This window comes from Dendrobates tinctorius, unplaced genomic scaffold (genome assembly GCF_039654945.1).
Source record: "Dendrobates tinctorius isolate UK_male_01 unplaced genomic scaffold, ASM3965494v1 ptg000231l, whole genome shotgun sequence".
In the NCBI taxonomy this organism is placed as follows: Eukaryota; Metazoa; Chordata; class Amphibia; order Anura; family Dendrobatidae; genus Dendrobates; species Dendrobates tinctorius.
This window is the reverse complement of record NW_027361898.1, coordinates 7,581,734-7,597,198: the sequence shown is the minus strand read 5'-3', so window position 1 is coordinate 7,597,198 and position 15,465 is coordinate 7,581,734. Positions and strand designations below refer to the sequence as shown.

The following is a 15,465-nucleotide window of genomic DNA, read 5'->3' as shown; positions in this document are numbered from 1 at the left end:
CTGATCCTCTCGCATGAAAGAATGTCAGTACAGGTGTCGAGGAGACAAATTAATTTCTCCATCCCCTTCATTGCATTGCCGGCATCTGCGGGAATCACACTGCACTCGGGTGACATCAGAGTGCAGTGTGAAGTTTCACACGCAGCTATAGACTTGTATGGGTGCCTTCAATTTGATTCTCGCTGCCACTCGCAGCATCGGCAAGACAAATCGACATGAGAAAATAATCACAGATGTGCTCATGGGCTTACAGCAACAGAGAGGGGCCAGAAGACAGCAGCGTCTGATCATTTCACTGCACTGATTAGAAGCACTTCTTCATATTAAACAGTGCAAGTTTCTGTCAGCAGTGCAAGAGTCAAACTGTTCAGCTTAGAGTCTCTGAATCCTACCTGGTTGGATGATCTCAGTTGTGCAATATTGGGCACTCCCCTCGTCTATATATACAGGCCTCTGGCATTCTGGTTTGCCAGTGTTAGTCTTATACTGCTTGGTGTGGAGTGAAGGTGTCGTTTGTTTTTAGAGGCATTTGTGTTGAGTGTTGATCTGTGATTGTTACTTGGTGTTTCAACTGTGTGCGATTCCTCATCCTCTCCTATTTGATTTTCCCTCCTTTTCACCCGGGTGTTCCAGTCTGTTATTTGTGAGTGCATATTTGTATGCTTGGTATTTTGCTTTATCCCTGTATCTTCTCCCTTGTTAGCTGGTTTGTGTATATTCATACACTATTACCCTCCACTTCCCTGGGTAGGGGACAGATATATGACTGAATCAGGAGTTCAGCAATTATGTGGCCCCAGCGTCTTCACCATCAGAAGTAATCTGGGGAGCAGGCATAGCTAGGACGCCCTAGCATTAGAGACAGGAAAGGAGCCCCAGGTATTCCGACAACAGAGTTGTGACGTGTGCACTGCCCTATAGAGTAATAGTGGTCCGAGTACAATGCGTTTTTTTTTTAATCGGATTGCACTCGTTCGATTTATTCGCTTGTGTGAGTGAGCTCTTAAAGGTGTTGGTTTTAAGGCTCAACATATGTGTATTATTGGCCCATCTACCCAAGACCAACAAATGAACAAACAAAACGCTTGTTTGTTGGGGCAATGATTTTTTAAAAGCTTAGAAAATCATTATCCGTGGCAGCATATTGTCCTGTGCAAATAGAATGTGCTGCTGATAAGAAGATATTCTATTGATTATTCTGCGTCCACAGAACATTCATCGGCTTGAACAAAGAGGCCATTATGCCACCGCCACAATCGGCTTTGCATCGGTGGTCGCTAAACGACCACCACTTTGATATGAAAGATTTTTCTGCAGATGCTAGTGATCTCTCACTTACCAGAGCTTTAATCTTCACCTGCAGGTTTGTCAGGAGCTTCTGAATATTCTCAAGGAAAATCATGTCTGTAGTTATGCCGATGAATTTGTCTTCAGACTTTTTCACGACTTCTGTGGCCTGAGAGGAAAAAACAGTACTGTACAATGTACATTAAAGGGGTTTTCAAGGACTCAGACATCCTTGGGATCGGTCATTACGGTAATATCAGATCAATGGGTGCCTGAATCCCAGCACCTCCACCATCAGCTGTTACCAGCACCGACGCTTCCTTTTGGTTATGATACAGAACTCAATCCACAGTGTCCGATCATCAGAGTCCATGTATGTAGATAAATACAGTTCCCTGATGTGATACAGAAATATACTACAACTCCGAATGTACCTGCTCCAGGCACTGAGATTCCAGCCCCTCCAGATCCACCATAATGGAGCCTTCAAATGCTGCTATGGTGGCCGATGCTTTATGGAGCCTCTTCCGCAGCATCTCAACTTCGTCCGGAGAAAAATTTCCTCCTTCTGAAAACAACCTAATGGGAGATTGTAATTACCCCCTAAGAACACACTGATGCTGTCATTACTGTGTCATTTTATATCTGTCACAACCTTGACTTGCTGAATATTTACCGAAACGACTTGATGAAATCTGAGTTGGTGTCGCACAACTTCCCCAACATCTCCTCCACATGTTGCCGGTAGTTCCTCATGGCTGTCTGCACCCCACTAACGTGACTGTCCAAGATGGAGGGGAGGGAGTTGCTCAGGGCGACTAGTCTGAATAAGAAAAATGACAAAAACTAAGGGTCCCATTACACTAAACGATGCACCAGCGATCCCGACAACGATACGACCTTGTCAGGATCGCTGGTGCCTCATTACATGATTGCTGGTGAGCTGCCAAACAGGTAGACTCACCAGCGATCAGGACCAGCGAGGACGCTGGTATCCAAGGTACCCAGCGGGTAACTAAGCGACGCACGCGCTTAGTTACCCAATATTTACCTTGGACACCAGCTCCCAGAGTCTGCTTACAGCGTTGGGAGCTCGCTGATTGTTGGTCTCCCACTGCCACACGCAGGACATTCCTGCACGATCAGCGATACCCGGCGGGGGGGGGGGGGGGGGGCAGTCGCTGATGCATGTCACACACAGCGAAATCGCTGGCGAGATCGCTGTTGCGTCACAAAATCAGCAATCTCGCTAGCAATCTCGCTGTGTTTGACGGGGCCTTTAGCTAAAGGAAAAATCAGGTTTGTTTCTGTACTGTCCAACCTTATGTATCACACGCCGGTAGTTGCAGAATCAAACAGGATGAGGTTTAGTTGGGCAGATGTGGGCACCATTCAGCTTGTGCCAGTCTGACAGACAATCAGGCTGGTGAAACTGCCGGCAAAGCCGTCCATACACCTTAGACAAATGTTGGCCATACTTGCAGATTTTTACTAATTTGAATAGCGACATCCACACTTTCCTTCTGACAGGTTATGTCGGATGTGTGCAGATTTGGGCTAGCATAAGTTCATTGCCGATCCTTTAGTTTTCAACCTCATTCAGAAGACATGCATACACAACTGAGATGAGCATGCATGAGTATGATGGTAGTTGGGGGATTAAATAGCCATTCATCTGACAGCTATCTTATGGGTATAGCCAGCCTAAAGAGCTAATCCCAACATTGAGCGTTATCATCAACCCACCAGATAACTTTCTCACTGCTGGGGTCCTGCTAGATCAAAGCAGCAGCTTTGCAATCAAATCCAAGCAACACTGATTGTCGATGGGACTGCTGGATATAGCTGTGTGCTGTAGTCGCCATCTCTGGCACCTCCACAGAGGTTAAATGGAGCATGGTTTTGCATGCACATTCCTTGCTATGTTCTGGTGGGGCGTTTCAATTGTTCGGACCCCAGCGATGGGTGAGTTATCACCTAGTCTGTGCATGTCTATCTATGCAAACAGGGCCACACTTGTAGAAATGTGGTTGAAAGAAGGATGTGGTGGTGTTGGGGTTAGCATGTCTGCTTACATTTATCACACTGACGTATGTCATGTCACTCTCCACAACACCCCTTACAGCCACAGAGCACAATAATATGTCAGTTAGATTCCCTATGATCCTTTGCACGAGTCACTCACTTGTCAGATTTCCTGGCCTCCAGAAAGGTATTGTGCATGCCGCTGATTTTGCTGTGGAAGTTTTTGGTCTCCTTTTTCATCTGGTCAATGAGCACAATGCTTTCTACGCTTAAGTTGCTCAGCGCTTGCTTTACCCCCTCGCAGTGACGGTCCACCCGCTCCGAGTGGAGGCGCAGTTCAGCTAGAACACAAGAAGCGTGGATACCGCCATATATTATCTATAGGATTAATGTGTTCGGACTGTAATGACTCACATTTGTCCCCAGGGGGCATCACAAGCCCATTTCCTTTATCAGCCTGGTAACCAGTCAGTAAATTTTTGGTGTGTGCAATGAAGGCAGAGAACCCGGAGATAACCAGGCAGTCACGGGCAGAACGTGCAAACTTCATCTCTTCCTACTAACATGGAGGCAAAACACAAAACTATTTTGAACTTGTAGAATGTTGCAGTGCCACCTAGTGGTCATTTTTTTATTGAACTTTTCTCATCTTTTACAAAATTGGAAACTATAGAAATTATAGTGACTCTCCAGTTCATACTTGTGCTGCGAACTATGACTACAGCTCATCTGTAACGTCTACGGGTGGCTTCAGGTAGTCTGAGGCACACCTCCTGCTTCATCATTGGTGATGCTCTGACTCATCTGATGGGTTTCTCAGTAGGAACACAAGTTTATCAACGGCTCAGCAGGAAGTCTGCCCATGGAGATTTCCAATACGACAATGGCAGAAGAACTTCAAAATGCAAGCTGCATACACAAAAACTTTTGCTTAATTTGTTTCTAATATATTTACTACCGGATGCAAACACAGACCGATTACCCTGAAGAGTCTCTTTGAATGAAACTCAGTATCATGGATGGCATGGTGTGTAGGATTTAGGACCGGTGACCTGGGCCGTACCTGCTCTGACATTGTGGACGTCCATCTTTACGCGTTGGCTGCGAGGCTGATGTAGGTGACAGCGTAGGTCCAGCTCGGATTTAAGCTCTTCCTTCTTGGCAAGGACAATGCTATGTGAACTGGACATGGTCTCATCATACCAGCCCTCCAGATGCTCGAAGAAGCCCAGACGGAGTCTGAAAGTTAGATTCTCATTACATATATATATCCTAAACACTGTATTCAAGAACAAGGCAGAAATAAATAGTAATATATTTATCAAACCATGCAACTCTTAGTCAGGGAGTGAGGTGTAGGGAGATGAGCAATTTATATAGTGTTGTCATAGCGGCAGACAATTATTATGTAAGAAGAACGTTATCGTACTGGGCGCCGTCATTTGCGCATGTGTGTCACGTCGTAACCCAGGCCGGCAGTGAGGAGGACAAATCAGGCACATGCGCAATGCCGCGCACAACAAACCCCACAGCCATATCTGAATAGGGTAAAGCTCAAATAGCAAACACTGAGAAAAATATGGGGATACGGTGCATGCTGGATCCCACAGCCATATCTGAAAAGGGAAAAAATAAATTCAGAGGCGCTGAGATGAACAAATGAAAAAGATTTGTGTGAATACCACCAACCCCTATAAACTAGATATGATGAAAAGAACATATTTATATACATATGTATAAGATTTAATATGTGTAATGAATAGGTAGGTGTGTGCATAATGTGTGGTGTGACCAAGAATTCATAAAATTACTTATCTGGCCCTGCAACTAATATTATGATGACGCCAGACTCTGGCATGCCTTAGCCAGATCCTTAGTCATCTGGGTCAAATTTTCCACCTTTTCACTAAGCATGAGAGCAGGATCCATACTGGTGAAAAAAAATGTATAGGCCAGACGTAATGTGACACTGAGTCATTTATCATGGACAAGCCGTGAGATTCAATAGTCAAGGAGTCCGAGTTCAAAAGCCAGGAAGGTACGTTATAAACAGAGGGAAAAGACAAAGGTGTAGTCAAGTGACGGTCCTAGGTCAAAATGCCAGGAGGACTGTGGATCAGAACAAAGGGGATAAACAGACGGAGGGTCAGAACGAGGTCCAAGGTTAGGCAACGAAAGGTCATCAATCAAAACACTAGGTACAGAGAAAACCAAACACACTTAGCTGAAGCTACATCTGGCAGAAGTCTGGGACTAGCAGTCCAGCTAAGTAGCCAGGTGATTACCTGGGACAATGAATATCTGGAGACAGGCCAGAACCTCACAGTCTTGGATTGGACAGCCAAGATTTAAATCAAACCACTGACAGCTCAGCATGCCCCTGCACCAGACTGGACACTGAGCTGTCAATGAAAGTACTAAAAGCGTCACCACAATGTTGTCAGCTGTCCTGGCATCAGGGGCTCCTTCCCTGTCCCTAACTCTAGGGGCGCCCTAGTTCGCCCTGTTCCCGGGATTATTTCTGATGGTGAAGACACATAGTTTGCCTTATCTACTGAATCCGCCCTCAGTCTGTACCCTCCCGCCACCCAGGGAAGAGGGGAGTATTAGTGTACGTAATACACCAACCAGACTAATAAGGTAATACGAACAGAGGTAATGAAAAATAACAAACATACAAATATACTCAGACATACAACAGAGGAATGCATCAGGGAGTGGAGGATGAGGTAAAACCAAATTTGGAGAATAAAGGGAATTATCACACACTTAAAACCTATCAACAGTCACAGATAAATCCACCAACCTCCTTCTCCAATAATAACCACCAACAACCGCCAGCCAAGCAGCAAAAGCTGACAATGAGTGCTAGCCAGTGGCCAGTTTATGTTAAGGGCTGGCGGAAGGCACCCAATAATAAAGATGGTAATAGGATTTGAGGTGCGTTCGCAGAGGTGATAACCTGCAGCTAAGCAATGAGGAGAGATATAAAGTATGAGAAAGCCAGACACCGGCAGGTAACCCCTGACCCGGTGCTTGCAAAGGCGGACTCTGTTACTCCACGGAGTCCACACCAGCCGGCGTGTAAGCGAGACCTGTTAACGTCACAGGTCACTGCTATTGTGGCGCCCCTGAGGCTCAGTCACCACAGAGGTACTGCACCTTCTCCTAAGGTGTAGTGCCCGACCAACTAGGTAAGTTGGGAACTCCTTTCCACACTCCAACACTCGCACCCCACACAACAGGGTAGTTCTGCACAACCACATTGCGGCTCAGTGCTTAGAGAGTAGCAGAGCACCTCTGGTGGTTCCCTGCATGGAACACTGGATGTGCTGGGAGGTGGGTGGAGTTGAGATCCATATAAAAGGTTGGGAAGGTTTAGAATTACAGGTCAGTCTGACAGAAGGTCAGTCGGGTAGCAAGTCACTCAGACAGGAGTGAGGATCCCTGGAAGAAGGGATGGAGGAAGGAGTGCTGCAGTTGCCTCAGTGATCTGAGCCAGCTGGCATGGGAAAGGAACAGAAGGAGAAAGACGTAGAACTGCAACCTAAGCTTCCATAAGAGAGAGAAAGAACAGTGCGGAACGAAGGAGTAGGAGAACAGAGAGGAGACGTGGGTTGGAAGAGGAACCCTGCCTATAGGTTCTCAGCGCAAGGTCGGGGCCCGGTCCCCGAGGTTGTATGGACACTTATGATTCTGCAGCAGACACCGGTGGAGTAGTTGGCTGTAAATGCACTACTCCCATCTAAGACTTGGGGCACAACAGCAACTGAATAGAGAGCCAGGACTCCGGAGAAGGGAGTCCCCGAGAGAGGCTACAGCTGTCTGCCATGCGAGTAGAGTTGTTAGGAACATCTGACTGGAGGAACCCCAGAGTACCACGGTACTGGAGTTCTTCACACCTTAAGGCGCAATAGAGGAGTCGTTCAGGAAAGGTACATGTTGGTGGAGTGTTGGAGAGGAGAATCCTGACTTGCCCAGGAGGTTGATTGAGTCTCTGCCCCAGAGGACACGGCACGGAGGCAGGCACCAGTGTGTACCACGGACTGTGAGTAAAGCTTTGGAACTGCAAGCCCTGGTGTCTTCCATTCATTTGTGTGCCAACACCGTCAGCACCGCTGCATTTGGGTAATAATAATAATTATTTTTATTTATATAGCGCCAACATATTCCGCAGCACTTTACAATTAAGCGGGGACATGTACAGACAATAAATTCAATACAAGTTAAGACAATTCAAACTGTGACATTAGGAGTGAGGTCCCTGCTCGCAAGCTTACAATCTACAAGGAAATGGGGGGACACAGTAGGTGAGAAATGCTTGTTAATTCAGGTCTGGCAATTATAATAGGGATTTTCATATAAAGCTGCATGATCCGGTCATCAGCCCGTGTGTTTAAGTGCAATAGACAAGTATCAAGTGCAGTTATCATGTGCATGAAGGGTGTGGAGACAGATGAATAGTAGGGTGCAGATTCAGAATAATATTTGGAAGGAGGGAACAGGGCAAAGTTAGCTTGCTGAGTAGTTGATGTGGTAGGCTTGTTTGAAGAGATGGGTTTTCAAAGCGCGCTTGAATAGGTCGGGGCTAGGTATCAGTCTGATCGTCTGGGGAAGTGCATTCCAGAGAGCTGGAGCAGCACGAGAGAAGTCTTGGAGACGGAGGTGCGAGGTTCGGATTACGGGAGATGTTAGTCTTAGGTCATTTGTAGAACGGAGGGCACGTGTAGGGCGATAGACAGAGATGAGAGAGGAGATATAAGGTGGTGCAGAACAGTGGAGAGCTTTGTGGGTGAGAGAGATGAGTTTATACTGGACCCTGTAGCGAATAGGTAGCCAGTGTAATGACTGGCACAAGATTGAGGCATCGGTGAAGCGGCTGGACAGAAATATGACCCTGGCTGCCGCATTCAAGATGGATTGGAGAGGAGAAAGTTTGGTAAGAGGGACACCGATCAGAAGAGAGTTGCAGTAGTCCAGACGAGAATGAATAAGAGCGACAGTAAGAGTCTTAGCAGTTTCAAAGGTGAGAAAAGGTCGGATTCTGGAGATGTTTTTAAGATGCAGGTGACAAGAGCGACTGAGTGATCGGATGTACGGAGTAAAGGAAAGTTCAGTGTCGAATATGACCCCAAGACAGCGGGCATGCTGCTTGGGAGTTATGGTTGAACCCTCCAGGGTTATTTCGATGTTAGGTAGAGTGAGGTTAGTAGAGGGGAGAAACACAAGAAGTTCAGTTTTAGAGAGATTTAGTTTCAGATAGAGGGAGGACATGATGCTAGAGACAGCAGACAGACAATCCTTGGTATTTTGAATTAGGGTAGGGGTGATGTCAGGGGAAGAAGTGTATAATTGGGTGTCATCAGCATAGAGATGATACTGGAACCCAAATCTGCTGATTGTTTGTCCAATAGGGGCAGTGTATAAAGAGAAGAGGAGGGGGCCTAGGACTGAGCCCTGCGGGACCCCGATAGTAAGGGGATGAGAAGAGGAAGAGGAGCCGGAAAAAGATACAGTGAAGGAGCGGTCAGAGAGGTAGGAGGAGAACCAGGAGAGGGCTGTGTCCTTGAGGCCTATAGAGCGGAGCATAGTGAGGAGGAGCTGGTGATCCACAGTGTCAAATGCGGCAGAGAGCAATGACCTTTCGATTTAGCTGTTATTAAATCATTAGAGACTTTAGTGAGGGCAGTTTCAGTAGAGTGTAAAGAGCGGAAACCAGATTGTAAGGGGTCGAGAAGAGAATTATCCAAGAGATAGCGGATTAGACGGGAGTGGACCAGGCGTTCCAGGAGTTTAGAGATGAAGGGAAGGTTAGAGACAGGTCTGTAGTTAGCAGTGCAGTTCTGGTCCAGGGATGGCTTTTTAAGTAAAGGGGTTATGATGGCATGTTTAAATGAGGAGGGAAATAAACCTGAAGAAAGAGAGAGGTTAAATATTTTAGTCAGGTGAGTGGTGACCACTGGTGAGAGAGACTGCAGGAGCTGTGAAGGAATAGGGTCACTGTTGCAGGTTGTAGGCCGAGCAGAAGCGAGGAGCTTGGAAACTTCTTCTTCTGAAACAGGCTCAAAGATGTCTAGTGAGCTTGAGGTGCGGCAGGGAAGGGGATCCAGGCACTGAGGAGATAGGGCTGAGATATCCTGATGGATGTGGTTGATTTTTTCTAGGAAATAAGTGGCCAGATCCTCACCGCTGAGGTTGGTGATGGGGGCCTGTACTTTAGGTTTCAGGAGGGAGTTTAAGGTTTCAAAAAGTCGTCTTGGGTTGTTGGATAGTGAGGTGATGAGGGTGGTGAAGTAGGATTGTTTGGCCAGATGAAGGGCAGAGTTATAGGTTTTGAGCATGAACTTATAGTGGATGAAGTCTTCTGCTAAGAGAGATTTTCTCCACTGCCGCTCTGCACACCTCGAGCAGCGCTGAAGAAAGCGTGTTTGCGTTGTGTGCCAGGGCTGCCGTTGTCTGTGTCGGGTCTTTCTGCATATAGAAGGTGCTGCTTCATCTAGGGAATTCTTCAGTGTATTATTGAAGTGTGACAATGCTATGTCTGGACAGGAGAGGGTGGAGATGGGGGCTAAAGATGTGTGGAGATTGTCCCTAAGCTGTTGGGTATTAATGGTACGTGTATTCCGATAAGTGTGGTAAGTGGGGGTGTCCCAGGTGAGGAGACAATTCTTGACAGAGAAGGAAAGAAGGTTGTGGTCCAAGAGCGGGAGAGGTGAATTAGTAAAGTCGTGCAGCGAGCCGGGACTGGAGAAAACCAGGTCCAGAGTATTCCCGTCCTCATGTGTAGGAGAATTAGTAAACTGTGAGAGGCCGAATGAAGAAGTTAGAGAAAGAAGATGAGAGGCAGACTGGAAGAGCGGATCATTGATGGGGATGTTAAAGTCTCCCATGATGAGGGTGGGGATGTCACAGGATAGAAAGTGAGTAAGCCAGGTGGTGAAGTGGTCTAGAAACTGGCGGGAGGAGCCTGGAGGGCGATAAACGACCGCCACTCGTAAGGAGAAGGGCTTAAAGAGTCTGACGGCGTGGACTTCAAAGGAAGGAAATGTAAGTGAGGGAACCGGGGGGATGACCTGGAAAGCACATTGTGATGAAAGGAGCAAACCAACACCTCCACCCTGTCTGTTCTCAGGTCTGGGGGTATGTGAAAATTTCAGCCCACCAAACGAGAGAGCGGCAGCAGCGGTGGTGTCTGAATGCTGGATCCAGGTTTCTGTAATAGCCAGAAGGTTAAGGGAATTAGAGAGAAAAAGATCGTGAATGTAAGTCAGTTTGTTACACACAGACCGTGCATTCCAGAGAGCACATTGGAAAGTGAGAGGAGAAGGCATGCACTGAATGTTAATAAGATTAGCAGGGTTTCTATATGCAGATGGAGGAGAGTAACGTATGCTGGTGGAGGGAGGCCCAGGGTTGGGGGAGATGTCACCTGCAACTATTAAAAGGAGAAAAAACAGAAAAAGCAGGTGGTGGGATGATTTGTATGAACGTTTTGAGTGCTGCATGGAGGTTTTGGATGGTTTGGTGTGGGTAAGAAATGTCAATAGAGCCTCAGAGTTAAACATGGGAGAGGGGAAAAGGGAGGGGTGGATATGCAGAGAGTGCACAGAATGTGTAAAAGGGCAGGCGAGTTGTTAAAAAGCAGAAGTGAAGACAAATAAGCAGCAGGTTGATATGATCAATGCATATGTAGTACGACTGACCAAGAAGCAAGCGTGCATGAAAAACTTATGCACCTTACCTGTCTCCTGCCCTGTCCAACTGCATTGTCTAACTGCAAAACACTTGATCCTGTTGCACTTAATATCTGTTGCACGCGTGCTATCCCAGCCAGAGCTAAATATATATGAAATGAAATGTCTGCTAGCTTCAGCCACCAAAAGGCCACAATCAGTAATTAACCAATTAGCACAAGGCCAGAGCAGGCATTACTATGCAGGGTAAATAACTAACGCTGGACAAGGCCATCAAACAGAGAAAGGGAAAAAAAAACAAAAAAACCTTTCTACACTTCAAAGCAGAAACCAAATAGATAAAAAATAAAGACCCACCACAGGAGTGATGGAATGAAATACCATAAAAATATCTGGCAATATATGATGCAGTTCTCACTTGTCAGACAGCATACATGGATGATGGAATGAAATACCATGAAAATATCTGGCAATATATGATGCAGTTCACACTTGTCAGACAGCAAACATGGATGATGGAATGAATTACCATAAAAATATCTGGCAATATATGATGCAGTTCACACTTGTCAGACAGCACACATGGATGATGGAATGAAATACCATGAAAATATCTGGCAATATATGATGCAGTTCACACTTGTCAGACAGCATACATGGATGATGGAATGAAATACCATGAAAATATCTGGCAATATATGATGCAGTTCACACTTGTCAGACAGCATACATGGATGATGGAATGAAATACCTGTGTGAAGAAGAGAAGAGAGGAACATCAGCTTCAATGCATTGTCTAACTGCAAAACACTTGATCCTGTTGCACTTAATATCTGTTGCACGCGTGAGCCCGCACGCGTGCTATCCCAGCCAGAGCTAAATATATATGCTAAAGCCAGAGCTAAATATATATATGGGTACCAGCATTCCTCACACCGCCTGCGCCTATTCTCATTTATTGCAATTACACTGCCCTGGGGTTACAGCTTCACCTGTGGGGAGCTACACCATCTAGATGCTGCAACACACCATCAGCCCCAGAGGGTCACGAACTATCACATAAACTATATCACAAACCACCATTGATTTGGGCGCCCAGGGCCACGGACCGGGTCACCGCTGCTGTGACACATCCCCCTGACACCGGCCCGGTACCGAGTACCCTACAGCCCTGGGAGGGCGACCCACTATATGTAGCACCGCTCAGAGCGAATGCAATGTCTGCCCTGGTGATAACCACCAACCAGCCTAACAACTGTGCTGGTAAGCGCACGCAACAGAGCGCGGCGCTGCTCTGGCAGACACAGCGGTAGCAGCGGTACATAAGGCTTGTACAGCCGACGCCCCAAGGCGGCAGAGAACGGTGAGAGACTAGACTGCGGCGCTAAGCAGTGCTAGAACTATGGTACTACTCTGATCCCTGAACCCTAACTCATATGCATCAGAGGAGGGGGAATCTTAATGAGTCAGTCACCAGTCTCATACATCCGTCATCTCACACACACTAAGCGTTATAGCATCAGAGTCTATCATAGCGCATGGCAGGGCGGCCATGCGAACCTTTTGTAGCTGCGTCCTTCCGAGACCCCCCTGATGGTCCAACCCGAGCTGGAGAAGGACCTGAACATGTGACCTCCGATCTCCAATGAGAGATCGTCCCACGGGCATGATCAGTGGACCAAAAGGAGGACTTAGTCCCTGGAGTCGTTCGCTGCTGACCAGCATGCGTTGCTATAGCTGGACCAGAAGTGGCAGCAGCAACCAAACCTACAATGCTGGTGTGAGCAGAGCGCTGGGATCGACGAGTCTGCTCAGCTGTAGAGGAATGGGAAACCGCCGAAGGCAAAGCTTGGGATTCCTGCTGTGCAGCGACAGGAACCCGATGCCTAACAGTTTATATAAGAGATTGGAATGGCTAACAGTGCACAGCTGAGAGCCTTAATGCAGAAAGTTTCCAGGAGCTCTCAACTGAGCAGATTAACCTCTGTAATGCTAAAAGAAACTTGCAACGAAAATATGAAGGTGAAGTGCTTCTAATCAGTGCAGTAGAATAATCAGACGCTGCGGTCTTCTAGCACCTCTCTGTTGTGGTAAACCGTGACAGAGCTTTAGCATGCCCCTGTACCAGATTCAATGACTGAGCCCATCAGTAACTGCATCCCAGGCATACTGAGGGCTGGAATCATGTCAGGCATCAATTATGCAACTTAAATGGATGCTAATAATCCAATCCAACCATTAAGATTATTAGTTGAAAACGGCAAAATGAAAACAGATTAGTTTTCGAGCAGAGATCCTACACTTTTTTTACCCCATGAGGAAGCAACTCAGTCAGAAAAAGATATAGACCTCATATGGTATTGATCAAAGCTCAGATGGTCTTAAACCAATGTATTAATACCCTTGTCCCCTCAACCATGTAACTTATGGACATATCATCTTGTTCTTGTGTAATTATAAGAACGGTCTTACCTTAGTGCGACTAAGCAAAGATGTTCCTCCTTCTCCACAAGAGTCTCACAGGTAAAGGGATGCATTAACTCATCCATCGATACCTTCCCTTATAGGTTTATTGCAGAGTTGCCGTTTTATCACTCCAAAAGAGCATTAACTTGATATTTAACCAACTCAACACTTTGTTCAGTCTACCAGTTTTATGACTTCAATCCCAGAATACTTACTGGCTATAATGGCTCAACCAACTTAATTTCCCATGTATCCATCTTCCGACTTCAACCAGGAGGATAAATTGGTCTTGCAATATATTCACTAGATCCGGTATAACCATGTCTGTTATGCAATTCCAAATAAGAGGATAGACTGGGATATTGCTGGGTTATCAACCTCCATACTGGCGAGTCCAGCTCGCACCTCCATTTGAAGGGCATAACGGTATAGTGCCACCCAACTTGGCACAAGCAACTTCATCTTACCATTCCATACCAGAAGGGTATATTTGGGCAACAGATAGTTTAATCACTTATCGACCACAGAGCCATCTTGTAACTCCAACTAGGAGCCTTAACTGGACTTACAGTGGTTTTATTCAGCTTAATGCAGCCATGCTCATCTTATACCTCCAACTTGGAGGATAAACAGAAATGTAGATGTTTAACTGCTTAACAATTGCCGATATGCATTAAAATGGCGGTTGTTAAGTGGCCTTATTCCCTCATCGCCATCTTAGAACGGCAGTCGGGAATAAGGGAATAGTGCCCCGGTTGGCGGCAATTCCAGTGGCTGTTATCTGTACATGACAACTGACACCCATCAGTATAGTCCTCGGTCGATTTTGCGACTCATCGCAACAGCGGTATTTAAGTGGCGGCAAGGGGGTCTCAAGACCCCCTTAATAACCATTAGACCCTCGCAATGAGAATCGCGGGTCCCGATGGTAAGTTGGGTCTCACAGGCTGAGTCAGTGATTCACTGACTGCTCTCATACACTGCTATACATGAGTACAGCAGTGTATGAAATCAGCAATAAAAAAAAGTGATATGTCCCACGATGAAAAATTGGAAAAAAAAAGTGAAAAAAGGAAAATAAAATATGTAAAAAAAAAACCCACAAAAAAAAGCACACAACAATCACAAAAGGGCGTTTAGCCACTCAAAACACAGCGTTTGTGATAAAACAAAAAAGGTACACGTAATTGGTACTCCTGCATCCGGAACAACTTACTCTATAAATTTGGCATGTAACGCCTTAAAAAAATGAAATAAAAAACATGCAAAAATGTCATTTTTCATCATACTGATTCACAAAAAAGTAAATAAAAAGCAATCAATCAAAAAGTCATATGTCTAAAAAAAAAAAAAAAAAAAATTATATAAAAGAAAACGTCAAACCGTTCCACAAAGACAAGCCCTAATATGGCTCATTTGTCAAAAAAATAAAAAAGTTATAGCTGTCGGAATATGGCAATGCAAAAACAAATTCATTTTTGCTAAATATTGCTTTTAGTGTGTAGAAAGAGCAAAGCATAAAAAACAAATATAAATCTGGTATTACTGTATTCATACCGACCCGACGAACAAATTGGTCTGATCACTTTTACCACCTTGTGAATGGTGCAAAAAATAAAAACAATAACTGAATTGCTGGTTTTTGTTCATTCTGTGTCTGAAAAATCTGAATACAAAACAAATAAAAAATTATGTACCACAAAATGGTAACAAAAAAAATCTGCAAACTGTGCAGCCAAAAATAAGCCCTTATACAGCTCTATTCGTCAAAAAATAAAAAAGTTACAGCCCTCAGAATATAGTGTCGAAAAAAAACTACTTTTTTTAAAAAAGGATTTATACTGCGTGATAGCAGAAAAACCTAATACCCCCCCCCCCATAGAAATCAGGTGTTACTGTAATCGCCCCGACCTGAAGACTAATAAAAAATTAAAAATAAGAACTATTCTTATACTGTTTTATATTTGTTCATTCTACCTTATAAAAATGGGAA

At 45.4% G+C, this 15,465-nt stretch overlaps 1 protein-coding gene across 1 annotated transcript in view; it reads right to left on the bottom strand.

Moving 5' to 3' along the window:
- The window catches only part of CCDC180 (coiled-coil domain containing 180), an 82,239-nt gene that overhangs the window by 21,420 nt on the left and 45,354 nt on the right, over positions 1 to 15,465 (bottom strand). The window contains exons 19-23 of the mRNA XM_073556050.1: positions 4,376 to 4,551; positions 3,473 to 3,653; positions 1,964 to 2,110; positions 1,722 to 1,866; positions 1,340 to 1,456 (exon numbers count right to left, since the gene is read on the bottom strand). Of these exons, the coding sequence (XP_073412151.1) occupies positions 1,340 to 1,456; positions 1,722 to 1,866; positions 1,964 to 2,110; positions 3,473 to 3,653; positions 4,376 to 4,551 (766 nt within the window). The remainder of the gene's footprint in view (positions 1 to 1,339; positions 1,457 to 1,721; positions 1,867 to 1,963; positions 2,111 to 3,472; positions 3,654 to 4,375; positions 4,552 to 15,465) is intronic.